Source organism: Notolepis coatsorum, assembly GCF_963971535.1.
Source record: "Notolepis coatsorum genome assembly, chromosome: 8".
Lineage (NCBI taxonomy): Eukaryota > Metazoa > Chordata > Actinopteri > Aulopiformes > Paralepididae > Notolepis > Notolepis coatsorum.
The window spans coordinates 63,498,622-63,523,586 of record NC_140172.1 but is presented as its reverse complement, the minus strand read 5'-3'; the positions used below and the strand labels follow the sequence as shown (position 1 = coordinate 63,523,586).

At 40.7% G+C, this 24,965-nt stretch overlaps 1 protein-coding gene across 4 annotated transcripts in view; it reads left to right on the top strand.

Moving 5' to 3' along the window:
* Window positions 1-24,702, top strand: part of fam76b (family with sequence similarity 76 member B) — a 42,786-nt gene extending 18,084 nt beyond the window's left edge. The window contains exons 2-10 of one of the 4 annotated variants that reach the window (XM_084320798.1): window positions 8,920-8,984; window positions 9,489-9,543; window positions 10,435-10,590; window positions 14,221-14,402; window positions 16,080-16,130; window positions 19,686-19,763; window positions 20,559-20,691; window positions 20,780-20,881; window positions 22,675-24,702. In XM_084320798.1, the coding sequence (XP_084176924.1) occupies window positions 8,920-8,984; window positions 9,489-9,543; window positions 10,435-10,590; window positions 14,221-14,402; window positions 16,080-16,130; window positions 19,686-19,763; window positions 20,559-20,691; window positions 20,780-20,881; window positions 22,675-22,764 (912 nt within the window). In that variant the 3' untranslated portion in view covers window positions 22,765-24,702. Of the gene's footprint in view, window positions 1-8,919; window positions 8,985-9,488; window positions 9,544-10,434; window positions 10,591-14,220; window positions 14,403-16,079; window positions 16,131-19,685; window positions 19,773-20,555; window positions 20,692-20,779; window positions 20,882-22,674 lie in introns of all 4 variants that reach the window. The other 3 variants (XM_084320797.1, XM_084320796.1, XM_084320795.1) reach the window with 3 other exon arrangements.
* Window positions 24,703-24,965: the final 263 nt, after the last annotated feature.

Here is a 24,965-nt window from a genome sequence, read left to right as displayed (position 1 = left end):
GTCTATGTTACCAGTTTTAGGATAATCCGCTGTATACACTAGGGATGGGTACCTTTCACATTTGAACCGATACGGTACCGGTACCTGTGAATCGATACCGGTACCCAACGGTACCTTTTTTCGGTACTTTAGTCTCAAAAAAATTAGCGTGAGAAAAATAATCCAAACTTCAAATAACTACAATTTCGTCCGTTTTCGGCTTGCCATTGCTCCGACTGCTTTGTTGTTGAATCAAGTCAAATCCTAGGTAAGCATATATTGTGCGTGTGAATGTTGACTTGAAAAGAAAAAAGCAATCGAATCGATACTCGGTAGTACCGACGTGTTTCGGTTCGGTACCTCAAAAGTACCGAATTCGGTACCCATCCCTAGTATTCACTGAGATAACAGCATGTCCCGTGTGTGTGATGTTGAGGAAATGAGAGAATCGATTTCTCAGGGGCGGCTAGGTGGTGCAGTGGGCAAGGCGCTCACCACCAATGCAAGAGACGCTGGGTTCTAGCCCAGCTCTCTGCATTGCATTCAGCTTTGCTGGTCGTTCATACTAATACATTTGGTAGTATTAGGGGTAGAGATGTTCCAATACCATTTTTTTCCTTTCCGATTCCGATACCTAAGCTTTGGGTATCGACCGATACTGATCCGATACCAGTGCATACATTATAAAAATTAAAAAAGAATTATACAACTTTTTTTTTTATATATACAGCTACTGTTTTATATATACTGTTTTTTAGTAATAACTATAAATTTATGGTATTTATTCAACAGGTGATTGTATAGATTAGTATTAGTATCAGTAATTGAAAACTATCTCAATGAGTTCACCCACGGAAAGGTTGTTGGCACATTAGTTCCACACAGACATTATTCGTTGCTGCACTTGCTTCCACAGGGCTCCGTTAAGTAGCAGAGGATCTGTTGTGATTTTTGCACAATAAATATTCAACATTCTCTTTTGAGACTCCGCCTCAGACTCTTATCATTTGGCACTAAAAGCTAAACATTGTCACCGATATGGCTGTCCGCAACATGTCATTAATTGTGTACGCGAAGTGGTCGATCACTAGTGACGACGTTAACGTGAGCTAGGTTAGCTAGCATGAGCTACCGGTAGATGAAAAGACTAACTTTACTGGTGAAAATGTGATTTACGTTGGAATACTCCTTTGCCAACTTGCTGTACTTTGCTTGCAGGTCTGCAGCCATTATTGCTGGATTATGAATAGCCCCAACTTTAGCCAAGGTAACGTTCAAGCTAAACCTTTAACGTTAGTTAACGCTAGCTTTCGGTTAGCTGTTCAATGCTAATAACACCACCAAGCGAACCCATCAGAGCTCCCCGTCAACACCGCTCTTAAGAAAGTATCTGCTGTTAAAATGACAAACGGCATTGATAATTTAATTCACGGTCGGTTAAACACACGTTTGTTTTATAATGTATAATTACGTCATATGGTATCGGAGCGCAGAATTAGAGGGTACTCGCCGATACCAGCATTTTAGGCAGTATCGGCGGCATTTCCGATACTGGTATCGGAACAACTCTAATTAGGGGGTGGGAAGCTGATGGGTGGGGATCGGACGTTGTGGACAGCGACTCCTACAGGTCGGTTGGTGCGCCTGCACAGTAGAATCAGGAAGCGGCGGCGGCGTCCCTCCAAAGCGCAGACCCCCGACGCTGAAAGATCGCGCTGTGCAGGTGAAAAGATGCGACGACTGCTACCTCGAGTACCAGAGGGGACTCGTGCAATGTATGGCTTCGTCCACATTACAGCCGGCTTGTGGGAGGCATGGCCAGACAGCGTTCGAGACAGGGGAGGGTAGAATTGGACGATACGAAATTGGGATGGGAGAAAAAAAATTGGAGAAAAAGTAGATAAAAAAAATAATCGATTTCTCAGCTCGCTTCTATAGCGTGCATAAGTACACATATACTATCGATAATCTAGCGTTTATTTGAAAACGATTCATAAATGGGCAGACAAATGACGACGTGTCTAGTGTATTCGAGAATATTCCAATAAATGCCGGTTATGGGGGGGATCTTTCTATTTTCCGAAAATTTTCGAGAGAACGATAGCTTTTTGAAATGTTATAAAAAGGATATGAACTAATAAAAAAAATTTAAATAAAAAAATCCGTTTCGACAATGTTGACTGCAAACAAGTCATTGATAAGCGACGGGCAGATTAGACACATAGCCATAATTTAAAACATAGATTATGCGTTTTTAACGCTAACATTGAAGTGGGTGGCAGCATTCAAGGGGGTAAAAAGGAAAACATGACCGGCATCGAAAGTGTTAAGAGTAAATGGATTTGAATATGGCCACCAGCGATGTCATCGGGGATATTGAATCCTTGTGTTGTGTTAATTGCAGCTGTCATGAAATAATGTATAAGACACAGTATTGCTATTTTTTCATCTACATTGAGCTGTAATTAACGCAACACAAGGATTCAATGTCCCAGATGACATCACTGGTGGCCATATTCAAACGAATTTACTCTTAATAACTGTCAAACTAAACAAATGTGTGTAAAACTGTTTTTGAATGTGTGAGATTAAATGCAAAATAATTTCATGTAAATTCTGTAAAAAGAAAAAGAAAATCATGTTCCATAGCTACATGGCCATATTGTACATAATATATATTTTTTTAAACGGCATGTTGCTCTAGATTGCTTAAATCTCTAACATTGATATATATATATTTTTTTAAATCCTGGCTCAGAATTAGGCAAAGCAAGGTGTTTGCTTGCTTTATCTGCCAGAGATTATTCTGATCTTAATCCCTTCTCTGCCACCACTGTAAATCTATGGAGATGTTCCCCTTCTTTGCAGGGCTATAATTTTTTTTAATTGTATTGCTAAATTGACATTACTATGGCCCATTCAACATCAAGTATCTATCGTTTAGGATGTAGCAACATAGGGCTGGGCGATAAAACGATAACGATAAATATTGCGATAAATTATTTCCTCGAAATAAACATGAAACGTGGTCGCAAAGTTTCGATATATCGATTTTCCAAGTTTGGCTCCGCTCAGCCTCGGCTCAGCACGCTCACTAACAACAACCAACGTTACGTGATGACGTGCTTACGCACCACAGCTCCAGATGTGCTACTATTTTGGTTTAGGACTCGAGGCTGGCTAGGATAATTAGCTTGCACGGCGCTATTTTATATATTTACGTGCCGAGTATGTGTGTGGCGTGAATTCTGGTGCCACGGTTATAGTAGTGTGTGGTATACGGTGGACGTCGTTGCAATGTATTGGGGCGGAACAGAGTATTTTAGTGATATTTAGTACATTTGGAAACATGGCTGGCTAGGATAATTAGCTTGCACGGCGCAATTGTATAGTTTGGCTGGCTAGGATAATTAGCTTGCACGGCGCTATTTTATATATTTACGTGCCGAGTATGTATGTGGCGTGAATTCTGATGCCACGGTTATAGTAGTGTGTGGTATACGGTGGACGTCGTTGCAATGTATTGGGGCGGAACAGAGTATTTTAGGGATATTTAGTAGGGATGCACCGATATGAAAATTGGCCACCGATACGCGATACCGATTGTTCAACTAACACTATCGGCCGATACCGATACCTATATTTGTATATAAGTATTTGTAATTTAAAAAAAAAAAAGTTTTTAAATTTTTATTTATTTTTTAATGAAACTACTGTATATTTGTATGTGTGTTTGTATTTGTAGGCCTCTTTACTTACTTAAAAAAAGGAAACATCAAGAAATATGTTTATGGTATCACTATCTCTCTCCCAGTATCGTCTGGCGGCCTGCAGAGGGATACTATTTTCTCAACCAGAGCTTTCAACCAATGCAATGGAACCATTCTGGCGGCCTGCAGCGGGATACTATTCTCTCAACCAGAGCTTTCAACCAATGCAATGGAACCATTTTGATTGACAGTCGATTCGGCCAATTACACCACACCGCTAGCTAGGGCTGGGCGATATGGAAAAAAATCATATCGCGATAACGATATGATAATTTTATTTTATTTCTCGATATCGATAATTATCGAATTGTTATAAGCATAATTTTTTTTTTTTTTTTTTTTTTTTTTTTTTAACAACAGATGTATGTTTATTTTGCAGCAATTCTTTGTCATTGCCGCCATCTTTAGTGTTACATCCCCTCACACTCCAGTTCTCAGGCTGCAGCTGGTTTAAAAGCTAAAGTAAACCGGCTTCTCTGCTGGCTGTGGCTCCAGAGGAGTTGAACAGTTCTGGCTCTGCTAGTTTATTTTCGATCTTTTGGCGCTTTTTTGGTGGACAAACCACCGCACATGTGCACTGTGACTCCTGACTGGAGTCTAGTTCTGCTAGCAGACATAGCCTACTGTGTACAGACGGTTTCAAAATGTATTTTAAATTAGAAAGCAAACAAAATAAATGGACAAGAGAAAAAGAAATCTGAATTTGGTCAGTATTGTCATTTGGACAAGCAAAGCCATTACTTTAAGTTGCAGGCAAGAAAGACAAGTCTGTCCACTGTCTCTGGTTTTAAAACTGCCCTGTTGCAGGTAAAAAAAAAATTAAAAAAAAAAAAAAATGATTTTTCGATTTTTTTTTAATTTCGATATTCGATATCGATTATTAAAATATATCGCGATATTTATCGTTATCGTTATATCGCCCAGCCCTACCGCTAGCACCCACCTCCTGCTGTCCTTACCACCAATCGGCAAGCGTTTATTCATTTTCTACTTTCGGGCATGTTTGCGAGAGCACAACAAACTTTTTTTTTTGATCCACTTTTTCTCCCATTTTTCTATATTTTCTCCCATCCCAATTTCGTATCATCCAATTCAACCCTCCCCTGTCACGAACGCTGTTTCTTGCCTCCCACAAGCCGGCTGCAATGTGGACTAAGTCATACATAGCACAAGTCCCCTCCGGTACTTGAGGTAACAGCAGTCGCATCTTTTCACCTGCGCAGCTCGATCTCTCAGTGTCGAGGAGTAACGCGTGGGAGGCTCACGCTGCCCCCGACACTTCCTGATTCTACTGCGCAGGCGCACCAACCGACTTGTAGGAGTCGCTTGTTCACAACGCCCGATCCCCACCATTCAGTTTTCCCTCCCCGTAATACGGCTACGGCCAATGTGTATTACTGCGGACGACCAGCTAAACTGAAAACAATGTGGAGAGCTGGATTCGAACACGCGAATCCTAGCGTCTCCACACTGGTGGCGAGTGCCTTGCCCACTACACCACCTAGCCGCCCCAGAGCACAACAAACTTAACGGAGCTAATACGTTAGCTGCCCGGCCCGCCGACCAGCGCTCCACAGCATGACCAAATGAGACATAATGATTTTACTGCAACAAATGTTATAATAAAACAAAGCCTTTCTATACATTTGTCTGGTTGAAAACTTTATTAACAGATTGCAGAATGGGTAGTTTGGTACGGAATGAGCAACGGAATGGAACTCAGCTATGAACGGACTAACGGAGTAATGCCTTGTTTACTGCTATCTTCGGGTAAATAATATGCTTGTTATTGAACGTGTAACACTAACTATATAACGTTAATGCCACAAAACGAATGTTTGTGTCATTTTAACAGCAGATACTTTCTTAAATGCCATCTTCCCGAGGGAGGGTGTTGACGGGGAGTTGTGTTATTAATAGCATTGAACAGCTAACCGAAAGCTAGCGTTAACTATTGTTAAAGGTTTAGCCATAACGTTACCTTGGCTAAAGTTGGGGCTATTCATAATCCAGCAATAATGGCTGCAGACCTGCAAGCAAAGTACAGCAAGTTGGCAAAGGAGTATTCCAACGCAAATCACATTTTCACCAGTAACGTTAGTCTTGCATCTCCCGGTAGCTAATGAACGGACTCGGAGTAATGCCTTGCTGCTATGGGTAATAATAATATGCTGATGTTATTGTCCGTGTAACACTAACTATATAACGTTAATGCCACAAAACGAATGCCTTGTTAATCATAAAGTAACTTTGATGCAGTAGCTTGTGTGTGTGTGTGGGGGACGGCGGGCGTTGTGCAGGTAGGTCGCGAGTGAACTTTTTTTTTGCCGTTTGACGCTACAAAAATTGATGGTTATTTATCGGCGACTGCTATCGCCACATTTGAGCTTATAGGCCGATAGCAGTCAACAAGGCACTTATCGGCCGATACCGATACCCGACCGATATATCGGTGCACCCCTAATATTTAGTATATAGTCATGGGATACACTGCTCGCTCTGGCTAACTGCTAACGTGCGCGGACTGATGACGACATCAACTCGAGACATTCGCAGCAGAAAAAGTCCGTGGCCGACGTTAAATCATTTATGTAGTATGGGTGATATATAGATCAGAGCAGTTTGTATGTATAATAATAATCAAACACGCTGAAACTCACCGCAGCTTCCTCGTAGCGTTGGGCGATCAGCGTGGAGCAAAAAGATCGTTATTATGGGATGTCGATCTAGTTGGTCCAGTTCCAGGTTGTATAATACTATATACGTCCAAATCAAGGGGATCAATAAAGGAATATCTTATCTTATCTTATCATGTTGTTTATCGAGTTATTGGCAACGGATCGATATCCAGTGTATAAAGATGGAGTCCTGCGAACGATAGCGAGTGGCCAGACGAAATATGGGTGAGCACCACTTCCGGTCGCTCACTTCCGGTTTTGGCACCTCGCCGATCGGCCACCAGATGGCGGTCTTGAACCGTTGGAGAGTTGAGAGGAGATCTACAGCACCCGTCAACTCTCCGTGGGTGAAATATGATTGCCATGACAGATTTTTGAAATATTGATCTCAAAGACGCTGTAAAACGTCATTTGGCAGATTACGCCAGGGTTTCCGTTAGAAAAAATTGTTGCCGGCCTCAGTGTCCGGTAGATTTCAATCTACCGGTCAAATGAGAGAAATTCCGGTCAGAGTTTATTGAGCTTAAAAACAATTGATAGGCAAAAGAATGACAACAAAACAAAAGAATGACATCATCAAGGCATGTAGATTTATAATATTTTTACTTAAAACTAGGCTACTTTTGCGTATAAAGTCATTATATTCCAAATAAAATAAGTCCCGAGACTCGTGCTGCTGCCCACTTTAAATCAAATAGGTGTCTGTGGGCAGTCGCCCGACATTAATAAACAACAGTCTGTTATAAATTAATACAAATGTCCAATATAACGGAATTCGTTAGCTCATAAAAATGTGATTATAACTTATAATCACATTTTTATGAGCTAACGAATTCCGTTATATTGGACATTTGTATTAATTATATCAAGCGAAGAATGAGAAATTTGGCAGAGAGACGGCAACATTATCGTGGGTTTGCGTGACGACTCTCTCTCTCCACCTCCCAATGACTTATTTGCGAGAGTATGTCGATGCAGAGCAGCAGATTCAGCTGTTATTGGCTCTTTTCTGGGGACCGCACAGCAGCGCCCCCCACCCAACATTGAATTGAAAATGGCTGAATTGGAGTACTGCTGGAGTACTGCATTGTGCTGCTGCTGCTCCGGCTCTGCAGCTTCACAAAAGTTCGCACACCCAGCACTAAGCTCTCGCTGACCACGTCGTTGTCATTATTAGAAGCAACGATGAAACAAATGTAATGATTGTTTCGTTCATCGCATAGGCTATTTAATTTTAGCCTATTTTAATACAATTCAAATTATCAAATTGTGCTTAGACTCAGGGAATTATTTTCACCGGACATTAAGACCGGAGAGATTAAATATGTCGGACTTCAACAGATTTTGTCGGTCAAATACCGGTAATTACCGGCTAACGGAAACGCTGGATTACGCATGGTGCGGAATGACGTCTAAACACGTCATTGGCGATTAAAGGGTTAATAAGATTTAGTCCCAGGGAGCCGCAGTCATAAACATTCTAAAATGGGACCAAGTTAATTTCCTGCTGCAGTCTTTGTATCAATGGCTCACATGAAATAAACAATGCCCCAATCTGTTGCCTAGCAACTTAAAATATCTATACTGTAACAGTTTAGAGAGTGAAACCATCAGAATAGTCACTCTTGTACATTTTCTCATTGGGCTAACTTCTTGTGAATGAATGACTTTAAACCAATTTTCCTATACCCATTTTCCCTGCTCCACGTTGAGGACCACAGCTCTACTGGACTGTTTTTTATGTTTTATAATTATTATTATTTTTAGATGTTCAAGCCTTGCATGCCCTGAAGCCCTATTGACATCACCATTACTATATTTCTCTGAGTTATTACATGGCAGAGTAAATATAATGTTGTGCCATGATACATATTGGTAAATACTGGTTTCTAAATGCTTCATAATTAACCCACCCTGTCGTGGTGGTTGCACTATAATTAGATTAGTCAGATTTGTGCAAAATTGGAACAACTGCCAAATAGACTATTTTCACTGATTTAAATGCATTTTTAATTAGTAAAATGCTATCAGTATTTGACAAAAAACCTAAATGTTGCACCTGGTCAGTGAAGTAGGCTAAACCTACTGCACAAACATTTTGGAATGTATCTTTTTCAAATCCACTCCAGTGTTCCATGGGTCTGAAGTGTAAGGCAAAGTGTGTCCAACTGTCCATGTCATGTCCTGTGTATGCAGAAATGTATTGTATCTTTTAATATGTGTTTCTCTTAAGATTTCTCAGCAACTGTTCCAAGATAGAGCTATGGAACAAACAAAAAAAATTGGTCCATCTCCAACCCTGCCCTCTTTTCTCGGTTCTCCAATCCCAACTGTTGCTTTCCTTGGACAAACTTGGTTTGAGAAGATTATGTCAATTGGCTGGCTCATGAGAGGTTGCAGCTCTCCTGACTGCTTTGTGGATATCCTCTCATTGCACAATGTCAACACACACCCTTGGCAAAAATCACAAATACATTTTTCCCCTTGTGTAGGAGTGTCGCATCGCACATCCCATAGTGAAGTGTACCTACTGCCGGTCAGAGTTTCAGCAGGAAAGGTGTGACTCTTCAACTCTTAACATACTTCATATAATATACTTAATTAAAGGTGCTATAGATAGAAAAAAAATTATGTAGAGTAATCTTTTATATATATATATATATATATATATATATATATATATATATATATATATATATATATATATATCTACAGAGCTTTTAGAGAGATGCCCCCAAAACATTATTGATTAATTCATTTATCATTAAAAAAAAATTTGCTGGTCAAAAATGTACGTTGTTTACATGTTGCATGCATGCATCCCCTCCCTACTTCCCATTTCCCCCACGTGGAAAGCACCTGATTGGATCAATTACATGCATGGTAATTACATGGTGCTCCAGTGTGACATCTAGTGGCTGAATGTTATCTATAGCACCTTTTAATATAATACTTTACTTGTGGTGAGATGCATCCAGCTCTTTATTATGACACAGTGGAATGGTTTACAATTGTGTTGTTTGTAACTTGATGTGATGAATTAATATTTTCCCTTTTACAGTAAAACGAACACCATCTGCAAGAAATGTGCTCAGAACGTCAAACAGTTTGGGACAGTAAGTGACTTCAGCGTTCTGCAATATAAATTCTAGTTGTGTCTCAATATAAATTCTAGTTGTGTCTAGGTTTAAAGAACAATGAAATGGCATCCAAACTACATGGTTTCTGATTCATTTCCAAACAAAATAAATTAGTTAGTGGGTGTTATGAGGGTCTTGTGTTTACACCAAACTATAAATAACAACAAAATAGAGTGGCCTTGATAATAGCCTCAACTCCATGTTTCCAATGGACATTTAATGGAATCATTTTTAATATGATGAGAGGAGGAATTGGGATTATTTTAGAATGAATGATGAACGTGGTAAAGAGGTGTACTGTAAGTACCTGGAGGGGCCTTCTGCCTGGCACCCAGGATAGGGTGTGTAATTCATCCTTGCTCCGTAATATGGAGTGAGTCCACCTGTAGGGCCCAGTCACGTGCAACTACTGGTTATTGGTATATTTTATTGAATAGTATTTTTATACACAGCGGGTCAGTGATAAAATTTAGCTGTTTATTTCTAGGAATAGACAAGAATTTTGATTAAAAAATATTGTCAATTGTCTTTACATGTATTGGTACAATCCTTGGGTCTTGAGGCATTTCCCCCTCTTTTAATATGGGATCTTTCGTGTTTTTTAACGTTGGGTCTTTTGTGTTTTTTTTAATATTGGGACTTTTGTGTTTTTTAATAATATTGGGTATTTTCTTTTTTAATTGACCGTTGTTTTTTTATATATTGGGTCTTTCGTGTTTGGTTTCATGTTCTGTCTTTTGTGTTTTTTTTTTTAATATATTGGGTATTTTGTGTTTTTTAATTGTTGGGTCTTTTATGTTGTTGTTAATGTAGCGTCTTTTGTGTTTTTTTAATATTGGGTATTTTGTGTTTTTTTTCCCCCTGCAGCCCAAACCCTGCCAGTACTGTAACATCATTGCAGCGTTCATAGGGACTAAGTGTCAGCGTTGCACCAACTCTGAGAAGAAGTATGGACCTCCGCAGACCTGTGAGCAGTGCAAACAACAATGCGCCTTCGACCGCAAGGAGGAGGGCAGGAGAAAGGTAATATCAATATTCTAATAGAAAACATTTTGGTTAACTGGATATAAAAAAAAAGAAAAGAAAAGCAAGCTAACATACTCCACCGTAACTTGTTAGCTTAGCTGTAAATCCAATTACAACAACTTGCACATTAGCTCCTGTCATCATTTTAATTTGAAACCTCTCGAGGAGCTAGTATAGAAAAAGAGACGCCATCAATAGTCCAATGAACATTACATTAGCCTACATTAGCATGTAGCCTCTCAACCAATCACAAATCTCCATGGCAGCAGTTTCACTTCCTACATAGCGATGCCCTAATAATGGCAATCTAGCAATAGAATTTAAAAAGTTATAGCCCTGCAAAGAAGGGGAACTTCTCCATGTTAAATAGAGCTGGCAAGGGATGGTATATCATGAATTTAACCTCGGCAGTTAAAGTGTTAACAAAGCGAGGCAGAGTTGATTTTGCAAAAATAAATATTATTTTTTATTTTAATCGAATTTTATTTTCATATTCGAATCCCATGCCCATCGAACGAAGCTTCGAAGTATTTAAGATTGTGGACCTTTATTCATTCCCACTTATTAGACACTATTTCTGATGGTAAAATGAGCGTACAAAGCAAAATACAGAATTCTGAAATATTAAAACGGAATTTGGAAAAAAATAAAATGGAATTTGGAAAAAAATAAAACTGATTTCATATGGCTCTAGTCAGTTTATGGAACACGTCTATGTTTTTTTTGTTTTTGTATTTCTAATCAAGTACTCTAAAGCAGCATTTTTCCACTTCAAGATTTCAAGCTGTTTTGGGCTGGGCTCCGCCCATAAGCGCTTTGAGTGACAGTCACCCACAGCCTGCACTGGCAGACATAGAGAGATTTAGGGGGATACTAATTAATTCCGCCGCGGGGGGGGGGGGGGGGGGGGGCATAATCCCACGGGACAATGCATTGGTAACTTTCAAATGACAATATATACCCCTGTGAATATTATTGCACGGATCGGAATACGGGCGCGCGCAATGATATTTTGCAGCAGGTTGACCGTGATATGCGAGTGCTCCCGACTGCGTGTGTGTTTCCCCGAGAGAAGCTCCTGCCCCCCACGCGTGCGGTCGGGAGTGTGTATGGGGTGCTCCTGTCACTCTCTGTCTCTCTGTCTCTCTCTCTCGCTTGTTCGTTCTCTGCTCTCTCTGTCGGCACCTTCAACCCGTTTGAGGAAGTGTCTGTATTTCCACTCACTCTGTTGTTGAGCGAATGGTTGCGCTACAACCATAGAGGGGGCGTTAGTTATGCAGATCAGCAGCACCTACTGACGTCAGGGAGCGAGTCAAATCAGAATGGCTTAGTTCACTGGGGGAGGATATTGTCTGACTCAACTGAATTGGAGCAATCCGCCAAATGATAATTAGAGACCATTGATACAAACCCCCATTGCTAGAAAACAATGCTAAACACAGGAAAGGGCAATTTATAAGACAGGGGACCTTTAATCAAGTAGGTTATAATAATGTAATGTAGGCTATCATGAATTCATCAAGTAGGCTAATATTTAATGTAGGCTTATGAATGCATCAAGTAGGCTAATATATAATGTAGGCTATCATGAATTCATCAAGTAGGCTAATATATAATGTAATGTAGGCTATGAATTCATCAAGTAGGCTAATATTTAATGTAGGCTATCATGAATTCATCAAGTAGGCTAATATTTAATGTAATGTAGGCTATCATGAATTCATCAAGTAGGCTAATTTGTCTCTACTAGTGACTACAACCGGCAGAACAGCCTACTGTACAGTTGTTGGTTGTGAAAGGTCAGGGGTTCAAAGTTCAATTTATTGGAGCATTTGGCAGCAGCTCGCTGTGCTCTGGTTTGTGTGGCTCTGGCCAGTGGGAAACCCCTCTGTGGAGCCAGGCAGTGTGGCCAGGCAGCCAGCAAGAGCAACTCCTGCCCTACACCCACTTAACTCCAACCCACATATCACACTAAACATGTAAACAAAGTGCAATACCAAGCAGGGCTCTTTTGCCTAGAGGTCACTGTTTGACTGCAGTGCAGATTGTACCTTGTCTTCTAAAACCAGACTATAAAAGCAGGCGGAATGAAATAATACTGAAATTAAACACATTTTAATTTAGCCTAAGACCCCCCCTCCTCTACTTTGTGCAGCCTGTTCTATTAGGCCATGTCTTTTCATTTCGTTTTCATTTAAAAAAAAAAGTTTCTGTAAAATCAAAATCGTCTCGAGAAATAAGTGCGTGCCACAAATTTACAAAATAAATGTCTTTCCTGTTTTAGACGTCACTCTTTTATTTTGAAACCCCCCGACCGGAAGTGATATCGTTGTTTTGTTGCTGGCAGAATCACTTTTTGTAGTCCGGTTCTGGGCTTTTGAGCTAACGTAATGCTACTTTCCAAAGGAGTGGAGAGAGAGAGACCGCGGCTCACATGCACAAAATGCAGCTACAGCCTACAGCAATTGATGAGGAGGATTTTAATCGGCAGGAGAGACGGAACGTGTCAAAGCCGTATATAGCAGCTCAAACTACCTGTTGTATTAAATTTATTGATTGATGTTTAACTGTCCCTGTGTCCAGTCTTTCGACTATCAAACATTTAACGTTCCCTCGGGATACCACTGTCTATTGTATTTAGTTGGTTAGCTATTTAGCTAATGTTGATAGCATTGAATAGCATCCACACTAGCTGGCTGGCTACAGCTCAACACCAGCCATGGGAATAATATTTACTAAATTATGGAGGCTTTTTAATCGTCAAGGTAAGAGGATTTGTCATAATCAACTGAAGGCGTATGCTATGGAACAGTATGTGCTTGGCTACTACTTGGGTTTTCAGAAAAAGGCCCACTATGTGACGCTAATCTCTAGCTAGTATCGTGTATTTTGTCACAGTCGCCTCCCGGTAAACACTTCTAGCCAGGACATATCTGGACATATAAGACATGTGTATCATGTTTCTTGGCTGGGTTTTAGGGCTGCACGATTAATCGATTTTAAATCGAAATCGCGATTTGGAATGATGCAATTATCAAATCGGGGGAAAAAAGACCCACCGCGTAGGCCAGATGCAAGCCGCATTTTACAATAAACCTCTGTGGGGCTGCTTTTTTTTTTTTATTATCGCAAATTTAATCGCAATTGCAATATCTGTCAGAAAAATCGCAATTAGATTATTTCCCAAAATCGTGCAGCCCTACTGGGTTTGCATGCGGATTAAAAGGGAGATGTCAATCTGTTGTCGATGGTGGTAGTACAGGCGCAGTACATTTAGCTGTAAAAGCCCGATCAAGCTCAATAGCTTCTGTAACACGAACGCAACTACTCTGTACGATGCCATTATTGTTGTGATGTTGGCAGTTTGCACATACGGGTTAAGGGAGAGGTGGGCTATCGCGTAATCGGTTCAGGAAAAGACGTGTATCCCTTGTAAAGACTGCAACACAAGGGCAGCGTCTTCAGAATTTCCCACTCTGGGACCCGGTTTCAGAAAATAGCGTCTTCAGGCTCCCAGAAATGCAGTTCCGTGTGGATGAAGGGTGCATACGATCAAATACTTTGACTGATACGACCGAAATCGGTTTCGTCTGGACATGGCCTTAGTATGTTGTGTGTTGTGTTTAGGTGGATGGGAAGCTGCTATGCTGGCTCTGTACTCTGTCTTACCGTCGGGTCCTGCAGAAAACCAAGGAGCAGAGGAAGGGCTTCGGATCCTCCAACTCATCCTCCTTGAACGAGAAGGACCACCACTCCAGGCAGCAGCAGCATCACCACCACCAGCACAGACACAGCAGCTCTCACCACAAGTAAGCCGGGTTCCTAATACAATGTATGGAAAAATGCACACAAAAAAGGCCATGCTAATTTCTCAGATTTAGTGGAATTTACATTTCTTACAGACTGAACAGAAGTTGTACATCTAAGCTATTTATTTCATAGACTTAGTAGAATGAACAGAAGTCCTACATCTAAGCTATTTTTTTCATAGACTTAGTGGAATGATCAGAAGTCCTACATCTAAGCTATTTATTTCGTAGACTTAGGGCGTTTTCACACCTAGCTCGTTTGGAGCTGTTATTCCGGAACCTGGAGCGTTTACCCCTTATTTCGGTTCAGTTGGGCATATGTGAACACAGCAATTACATTCTGTTGCGGAACAAAACAAGCGGACCGAGACCACCTGGAGAGGGTGGTCTCGGCGCAGTTCCAACCGAACCCGAAGCGGACTCGTACGCTGTGAGAATGCAATCGATTTAACAAACCGACACAATTAATAATAATACGTCGTGGGTCAACATGGAGCAGCGATGAGGTACACTGCGTCGTTGATATCAGTCAGCCGCGCGCAGGAGAGAGGAGCCGGGGTCTCTGTAGTGACAGCAGCAGCACCGTGCGGGTCTCACTCACTCACTCACTCACTCACTCACACACACACACACCCCGAGAGAATGAATGTGGACTGTTCCATCGGGGAGCTTCGGTGGTAATGTGAGTGGCTACAGACCGCTGCACTTAAATATAAACATTAGTCTACCTGGAGACTCAATGAGGTAATTGTAGATGTCGCCATAAGACGCTTCTGCATGGGTAATAATAGGTGCTTTAAAATGGGCTTTTTCGCTGCCGATTTAGTTCTGATCGATTAGGAATGGCTCGCGCCGTGTTCAGGAGATTGAGGCGCATAAAAGACTATTCGATCATGTCTCTAGCACCCCCACAGCCGTATCTGCAACCACTTACATCACGGCTCTCATCCACATTCATTCATTTGCTCCCCCGCTCTCTCCTCCCCGATTTCAATGTAACGTGGAGATTCAGGGTTGGGGGGGGGGGGGCACACCCCAAAATCTGACCAATGAGTGATAGTTTGCTCGCGCGTGCGTTTGTTTTGGTCCGTGTGAACACAAACAAACTAAGAATCAAGTGCAACAATTGTATCATAATAGTCCCTGAATCGGAACAAAGCAAACGAACTACAGGTGTGAAAACACCCTTAGTGGAATGAACAGAAGTCCTACATCTAAGCTATTTATTTCATAGACTTAGTGGAATGATCAGAAGTCCTACATCTAAGCTATTTATTTCGTAGACTTAGTGGAATGAACAGAAGTCCTACATCTAAGCTATTTATTTCATAGACTTAGTGGAATGAACAGAAGTCCTACATCTAAGCTATTTATTTCATAGACTTAGTGGAATGAACAGAAGTCCTACATCTAAGCTTTTTATTTCATAGACTTAGTGGAATGATCAGAACTCCTACATCTAAGCTATTTATTTCGTAGACTTAGTGGAATGAACAGAAGTCATACATCTAAGCTATTTATTTCATAGACTTAGTGGAATGAACAGAAATCTTACATCTAAGCTATTTATTTCATAGACTTAGTGGAATGAACAGAAGTCCTACATCTAAGCTATTTATTTCGTAGACTTAGTGGAACGAACAGAAGTCCTACATCTAAGCTATTTCTATTTTACAGGCTGAGTGGGAGCCTGAGTCCCGAGCAGGAGCAGGGACTGTGGAAGCAGAGGTGAGATGGCTTCTTCATGTGACCTGTGTGGTGTACTGTGGTTGTGACCTGTGTCGAAATAAAATCGCGATCTCGATTCATAGACCTATCAATCTCATTTAAAAATTATGATTTTTTTAATAAAAAATCAAATTGAATTTTTTTTTACTTAACTTTTTTAACTGATGATTCTGACTTGAGTTATTTTGTATGTTACAAGAGACTTTTAAGTTTAAGTCAAGCACTTTCATATATGTTATGTTTAAGTCAAGCACTTTGATATGTTGTCTGTTTAACACTTTGACGACCGGCTTGGACCCGTCTAATATGGTGCAGGGGACCGCGGAATGTAAACAAACGTGTTGGTTTTGTTTGAACTATATCTATGCTTTATAGTATTGGTATCTGTCCATTCTCATTGTCACTTGAGTGCATAAACCGTGCCTTCATAATGGCTTAAAGAAAATAAAAATCCATCGGTTGGTTGTCATTTTATAGCGTCGTGAATATAAGGTATAACCAGTGTTGGGACTAACACGTTACAAAGTAACGCGTTACAAAGTAACGCGTTACAGAAACGAAGTTACTTTTTGCCGCAACTAGTACTTTAACGCATTACTTTTGAAATTCAGTAACGCTACTTACGTTACTGAATGGTTCGTCACTGTGTTATTTGCGTTATATACGGCGTAGATTGATAGCGAGCGGTAGTGATTATTATTATTATCCTCATATCCTGTCTGCCTGGCTGCGGGGAACGCTATGCTGGGGGCGTGTTTTGTTTACTATTCCTGAGATTCCTGACTGATAATGGCAGCGCGAAAAGAAAATAACGTTTTAGTTATGTCATTTGTGTTTTGGCTCAAAGATACTGGAGTCTAACGTTAACTACGAGGACTGTCACTCATCCAAATCCACTCGCCACCCGCGTAGAATGATACGAGGCGAGTCTGGCCACTGGCCAATCAGAAATGCGCAAACCAGAAATGCGGCTACGGAAAGAAATAGACCCTCTCTATTGTAAACAAAACAAACGCTCGCTATGAATCTACATAAAAAGAACGCAGTAACAAACTAACAAACCATTTAGCAACTACTTGGAGAGATAATTAATATACAACATGGAAACGAGATAAAGAACATGTTTGAGGCGCTGCTGGAGTCAACTGGACTAACGTAACGTTACTACATCTCGACCACCGCAGACTTTGTTGAGTGCAATGTGTTCACTGAAACTCAAGTTGATCAACGGATTTTGACTTTACGAAATCTGCCAGGGAATCTCATAATACTAATCAAACAATATAAATATAGTCCTTTCATGCACAATTGATATCCTAACTATTCTAACGTTGCAATGCTTTGATTGATATCTTAAACAACGTTGCAACTTGCAAGATGGTGAATGAATGAAAACTTTATTTAACAGATTGCAGAATGGGTACAATACAGTACGGCTCAATACATACAATTGTTAAGGGGATGCAGACCTGAGAAAGACGTTTGTCTTGTTTCCATCAGGGTCCCCCATTTTCAATTCATATAGACATTTATGACATACACAACATACATGACATTTATGGCATAGGGACATATAGGTATTTAGTACTGATACATTTGTGACATAAACGGTATTCAAATATACAGTACTGTTACCCCTAGCTTTGGGTAGGGCGTTCCACATTGTTGTGGCATAATTGCGAAACGTGTTTAGTCCCTTGTTTGAGCCGAATCTGGGTTTTACATGATTTGTTGAGCTTCCTCTGGTGTAGTGGTTGTGGTATTCACTGACCTTTGGGAAGTATTTTGACATGTACATGGGTACCCCGGTCGTATAGTGTATCTTGTAGACCAGGCCCATTGCAAGTTGCTGTACTCTGTCGTCTACTCTAAGCCATCCTAGGTTGTCAAAGTGGGCAGGGGTGAGGTGGGTTCTGGGGTTCAGGTCAAGTAGTAGTCTGACCAGTTTGTTTTGTGATGTTTGTAATTTTGTTTTAAGCGCCTTTGAGGTGCTTTGGTACCATGAGGTGCACGCATAGTCGTAGTACCCTTGAATTATAATGGTTATAATGAAACGCTCCGGCGACATCAAGGCTGTTCCTTCAACCGGCGCACTTCTTATTATATCGACTCGGGACAACATTTGTTTGTGTCAGATTTGTGTTTGTATCTAGACCACATTGCTTAGCAGAGTTCGGTGATGTGAATGGAAACTGTCAAGTTGATCAACCGATTTTGAGTACTATCTGGGGCATGGGACTCGGGAGCAATCTTTTTTTTTTATTATTTTTTTTAAATAACTAAATAGTTACTTTTCACAGTAACTCATTACTTTTGGGTGTAAGTAACTAGTACAGTAACGAAGTTACTTTGAAATGAAGTAACTAGTAAAGTAACTGAGTTACTATTTTTCAGTAACTAGCACAACACTGGGTATAACACACTTTCCGTCTAGACTTTTTTCCCGGGAGCGAGATAATAGGCTAGTTGGCGCCGTTATATCAAACGTCATTTCTGCTGGATATATACGAATGAAATAAAACAAACTGCGTAGCATCCGACTATTACAGAGCATCTATGGATGAAATGGGGGCGGCGGGGAACGCCGATTACTATTATTGATTAGCAATATAGTGTGCGTTCAATCAGCCATGTTCACTGATCGATCACGTTACGTTATAAAACAATGTCCAATCCAGCTGTAATTTGGGGTAATATTATCCTACCGTCAGGCCATGTGATTGCCGGCAGCATTTCCTCATCACTCATCGGATTCTGGTAGATCGATATGCACATTGGCCAATCATAAATCCCATTATTTCACGCTGAAAAAACCTCTCGCCAAACTAATCTAAGATGGAGGATGTTCGGCTGGAATCAGGGAAGTATGATCCGCCCACAGAATAAAAAAAAAAAAAAAAAAAAAAATGCACAATGATACTGCAGTGGAGCGATGGCGCCCCTAAGCGGGTTTGGCCGGTACTGCATGTTTAGAAAATCAAATATCTGAAAAGAGGCTGGTAGTGGATCGGGCACCTAGGAAGCGCTATAAATAAGGAATAAAACAATAACAACTCGTCACGTATATACTCGTGGCTCTGGTCCACATCGCGCTTTTTCAAAACCTGTATATATACGTGGACGGACGCCATAGTGTTAAGAGAGTGCAATAAAAGATTTTATTGAAAAAATAAGAACCGTGTGAGAAAATCATGATCTCAATTCTTAGAGAAAATCGTGATTCACATTTGAGCAAGAATCGCCCAGCCCTAGTTGTGACCTGTGTGGTGTACTGTGGTTGTGACCTGTGTCGTGTACTGGTTGTGACCTGTGTGGTGTACTGGTTGTGACCTGTGTGGTGTACTGTGGTTGTGACCTGTGTGGTGTACTGTGGTTGTGACCTGTGTGGTGTACTGTGGTTGTGACCTGTGTGGTGTACTGTGGTTGTGACCTGTGTGGTGTACTGTGGTTGTGACCTGTGTGGTGTACTGTGGTTGTGACCTGTGTGGTTGTGACCTGTGTGGTGTACTGGTTGTATTTAGGTGGCTAACAATAACATCATGCATGTCTTTCCAGCCATAAATCCTCTTCAATCCAGAAGGAGACTCCAAAGAAGAAACCAAAACTGGAGATGAAGCCATCCAACGGGGACAGGTACGGAAGGTGTTATAATTTTTTATTAAATTGTTCCTATTTTCTTTTATACACAAAACAATACAAGCACTCATTCATCTTCATACTCGCACCTAGACGCACACATCTGTTTGCATACACATGCGCGTACACACACGCATACTTTCACTCCTCCCCTGTTTATATTTTTTGTACATAGGCTGTGCATTTGTTTGTGTATGATTCTTAACTGTTTTTATTTTATTATAATAATAATATATATATTGTTGTATTCCTGTCTGGGCCTCTTGGACCAGATCGACATTGTAAATAAGAAACCTGTTCTTAATGTTTTATCTGGTTAAATAAAGGTAATAATAATAATATAAAGGACGAATGCAGGGCAGCATACACTCGTCAACAGGGTTTTAATTTGTTCAGCGAAACATAAAGAGAGAGAAAAATTACCTGATCAAACTGTTCTACATGGTTCCTCATTACTCTGCTGAACCTAAGACATATTTTCCTCTGTCCACCTGTGCTCACGTAAAACAAATTGGCAGACCTCAACAAGCAGGTTTTTGTGAATTCGGACAACTTTAGGCTTGTGGCGAACTTGAACCAACTTAGCTTCAGATGTTAACGGAGGATATCTGCAACAATAGGCCAGGTCTCGACTGTACCCGTTAACACCAGTACACCCAGAGCACACTGGTTGCAGTGTCATAGCTGTGCCAGAAAGCATATAAATCTCTTGATTGTATTACCCTGAGCTGAATTACTGAAGTGCCTTGCAGTGGATCTTTATAAACTCTGTCCCGTTCTCCCCATCAGCAGTTCCCTTACCCAGTCTATGGACTCTAGCGGAACAGACAACTTCATTCTCATCAGCCAGCTGAAGGAGGAAGTGATGGCACTAAAGAGACTCCTGCAGCAGAGGGACCTGGCCATGCTAGAGAAGGACCGCAAGGTGCAGTGACCATCTCACCTGAACCGATGCTGCATCACTTTACTTAAAATGTACTGATTGATTGATTTTAGTATATTTACTTTCCCAGCTCACAGAGATCAAAGCAGACTTTCAATACCAGGAGTCCAACATGAGAGTGAAGATGAACAACATGGACAAAGTACACAGAGAGGCCATGGAGATGCAACAGGTATTACATTCCGCACAGCACGGCTGACACGCTGCGGGCAGAAAGCAGCGCCTGAGGCCTTGTCAGCAAGTCAGATTGGACTAAAACACTATTGCCATATCACAAAAACCAGTATCTGACTGGAAGAAAACCCTAAAACAGTATTACCATATCACAAAAACCAGTATCTGACTGGAAGAAAACCCTAAAACAGTATTACCATATCACAAAAAACAGTATCTAGCCAAATGGGAGAACATTCTAAATACTTCACCTTTAAACACAATGTTGCCTAGCTAGCACAATCTTCTTGTAACTAAGAGATTTAATAGATATTGTATATATTGTAAATAATAGATTTTGTGCATAGAGCACTAGATTTATAATACTTGCTGGGAAAAGAATGTTTCTAATAATGCATAGGTATTTCACCTACAATATGAGAGACCTGATTACAGGAGTCTGGGTGAAGCTTTGTGTCGTAGTGCCCTCTTGCATTTATGTTTACCCTCATTGATTTCAATGGACAATGATGGAAATTGATATTTATATATATTTTTTTAACTTGTAAATAAAATAAAGAAATATTTTATTGACCGATTTGAAAAATATTGATACGGATTGACAGACAGACAGACACACATACCTGCAATTGCAATACCCCCTCGCAGGTATAATTACAATGTAACCTACCCTGCCCATATCCCTCCCCATGTACATTTATCAGGAAGCAAGATCTGTTCATATATTTTATAGTCTGCAACACTAAAAGAGTTTTGGTTAGAACATCTACGGCCATGGGGCGGCTAAGTGGCGCAGTGGGCAAGGCGCTCGCCACTAGTGCAGGAGATGCTGGGTTCGAGCCCAGCTCTCGGCATTGCTACCAGCTTGGCTGGTCGTTCATACTAACACAATTGGCAGTGTTAGGGGTGGGAAGCTGGTGGGTGGGGATCGGACGTTGTGGACAGCGTCTCCTACAGGTCGGTTGGTGCGCCTGCGCAGCAGAATCAGGAAGCAACGAGGGCGGCGTGACCCTCTCACGCAGACCCTCGCCGCTGAAAGATCGCGCTGTGCAGGTGAAAAGATGCGTCGGCTGCCTCCTCGTGTACCGGAGGGGACACGTGATGCAAGGCTTCGTCCACATTGCAGCCGGCCAGTGGGAGGCATGGCCTAACAGCGTTCGAGACAGGGGAGGGTAGAATTGGACAATACGAAATTGGGATGGGAGAAAAAAGTAGATAAAAAAAAAAGAACATCTACGGCCATAAATTGTATTTTCCATTGCAAATTCATCGTAACTAGTCGAGTCCCATCATGCCTGTTCAGAACGGTCAGACCACTCGGCCCGTAGTATTGCTGCTTGCAGCTTTCTTGAGAACCACTCATAAATATGGACATGGGGTACTTTTGTGTGGTGTTGTGAGCGTAATTTCAGTTTCAGACGACAATTTACGTAGGTTAATGTTAGCTAGCAGGTAAGAACTTGTTTGGCAAGTTGGCTGCCATATAATCCAATGATCAACGTCAATTGACATTGGATTTAACAGACTGCAGTCTAGGTGGTTTCTGTTGCATCTGTAATGACCGGGGCAACAAACGTGTTGCATGAAAAAGGAACGGTTCTTGATGGCCGTTTGTGATCATGGCGCAGATATGCCTTTTCTTCATAATATACGGTGTGCCGATTTTCTTCTTTGATGCACAACCAAAAATGTATACCTTGCGCGTGGTTCCATCTGGGTTTACCTTTAAAAAAGGAAGGGTCATCAGCATATCGGTGTATTTCTAACCCAGTTTCCTATTCATTTCCACAGACTAAGAACAGAGACTTGTTGAAACAGGTGGCCGGTCTCTCAAAAGGAAAGAAGTTTGACCGGTCAGGGAGCTCACTGCTGATACCCTAACGACGGCTCCAGCAAAGTAACGACACAGAGGGCCTTCATCATCATAGTCACTGTGAACGTCTCCCTGTGTTTCCTCAATCATTGCCATTGCGTTCAGTTACGTCTTTTTAAATTAGTTAATCCCAGAGACCATGCTATAACATGGAAACTGTAGAGACCATCCTCCTGATCTCCTGTGTGGCTCACTCTATCATTTTCAGTCACGTTCACCTGCCCCCAGACACACTTTTGAGTCTTTTTATCCACTGTCAGAAAGAGGAATGACAGCTTTCTAACTACATCTTAAATATCATACCATCCCAGTCTTGTCTTTTTAAATCCCCATCAAAGTTAAAACATGTTGATACACTGGAATAAGGCCATTAAAGTGTTACCAACTATATTTATATTCTTGCGACTTCTGACTGAGAATGATAGAACACATTATATATATATCTTAAATATTTTAATGGGACTTTGAATTTACTACTTTGCCACTGGATGAATTTGTATTGTGGTCGGAGAGGAGGAGCCCTCATTTTAAACACTGCCGGGCCAAAGGGGCGTGGTTTGCATATGTGGATATAGCATTTTGTCAACTCCCATGTATTGACTTTTGATTTCTATGGATGTCATTTTATTTATTCAAGTGTATTTTTTAGCTTCTTTTTTTCAGTTTTCTCACCATATTTGAGAGAGAATATCACATTTATTTTTTGGGCTGGGGGGGTTTCTTCAATAGCAATTTGTGTACTATATTAGTTATATTTTTCTAAACCATGGATGTAATTTCTTTGTGGGGGGAGAGAAGCTCTCCTGGTTGGTGGAGACTCTGCTCAACTTTACAGGGTATGGGGTAAAAACGAGAACACCTCAAACGATGTCGCTACGAAGCTATTGTCAAAAATGTATTAATTTAGGTTTGTTTCTGTTGTTGTTTGAGTCCTATGCAAAGAACTCTATGCTATCAAAGTATGTTTAAAAGTATAAAACTCAAATAACTTAGAAATCTAATATTAGTATGCAGACACCTTGCTTCATTCAGGCTAAATTGCCTCAATGGCAAACGTTTTGTTTCTTGATTTTGCGATAACTTCGTAGCAAAAAAAAATTGTTTTCCATGTTGTCGTTTTTTTAGTTTTGTCCATGCCCTGTACAATGTATGCAACTATGGGGAAGCGTGGCCGCAGCAGAGAGCGCTCTCTTGACATCCGTATGAAAAACAACCAACAAACTTTTAATAATTTTTTTTAATACTCGCAGAGTGTATTCACATGCACATGAATATTTTAGATTTTATTATTTACATATTATTCAGGACTCATATATTCTGTTTTCGTAATTTTTTTGGCACTCAAACGCCACATCCCTTTTACAATAACCGGTAAATAAATAATAAACTTGTATTCCTGATCCTACAATCGACAGGAGAATGAGGACACATGGATCCTCTTTACAGTCAGGGTTTTTTCAGGAATGTTAAATGTTACGTTTCTATGGTAACATTTGGAATGTTGTTTCCTCGATGTATACAGGAATACTCGAGGGTCAGGAGAGGTTATCGGCTAGTATCTGGAATACTGTGCGCATGTGAACACATTTCGCTGTGCGCCAGCTGTAGTGTTTTGTCTCTCTAGTGGAACGATTGTAATACTGCATGATTTTAACTGCCAGACACCGGCGTTGTTACTGTTGGACATATGTTTTTTTTTTAAGAATCAACTTGTAAAGGTATTTGCTGGGGTCAGCCTCTGTATTTAAAGTGTAATGCTTGTATGTGTTTTAGTGAGTGTGTATGGTAAGGCCAGTTGAAATTAACACGTCTACAATATGCTTTTTAAAAGGAACACACCTTTCACCTTGCATTACTGAGCTGGTTTCATACTGTGGCGTACAGGATCACTTTTGTACTTTTTTCCAAACCCAATGTTTTAAGACTTATTAAACTGGTTAAAGGCTTATTAAAGGTTGTGTTGTGTGTTTATTTTATTTTATTTTTACATTTAAACCACAAAGCAGTAACATCAAGTATTTGAATGTTTTGCTTATTTACTGTTCAGGGACCTTACTGGTTTCATGTTGTGCACAAACTTTTTTGAGCTTTCTGTATTTTTCACCCATCCCAATTTAGTCGTTATGCCAATTCCCTTCCTGGTCGTTGCGCGCATTGCCCCACTGTCAGCCTGGGGAGGGTGTAGAACTACCACATGCCTCCTCCGATA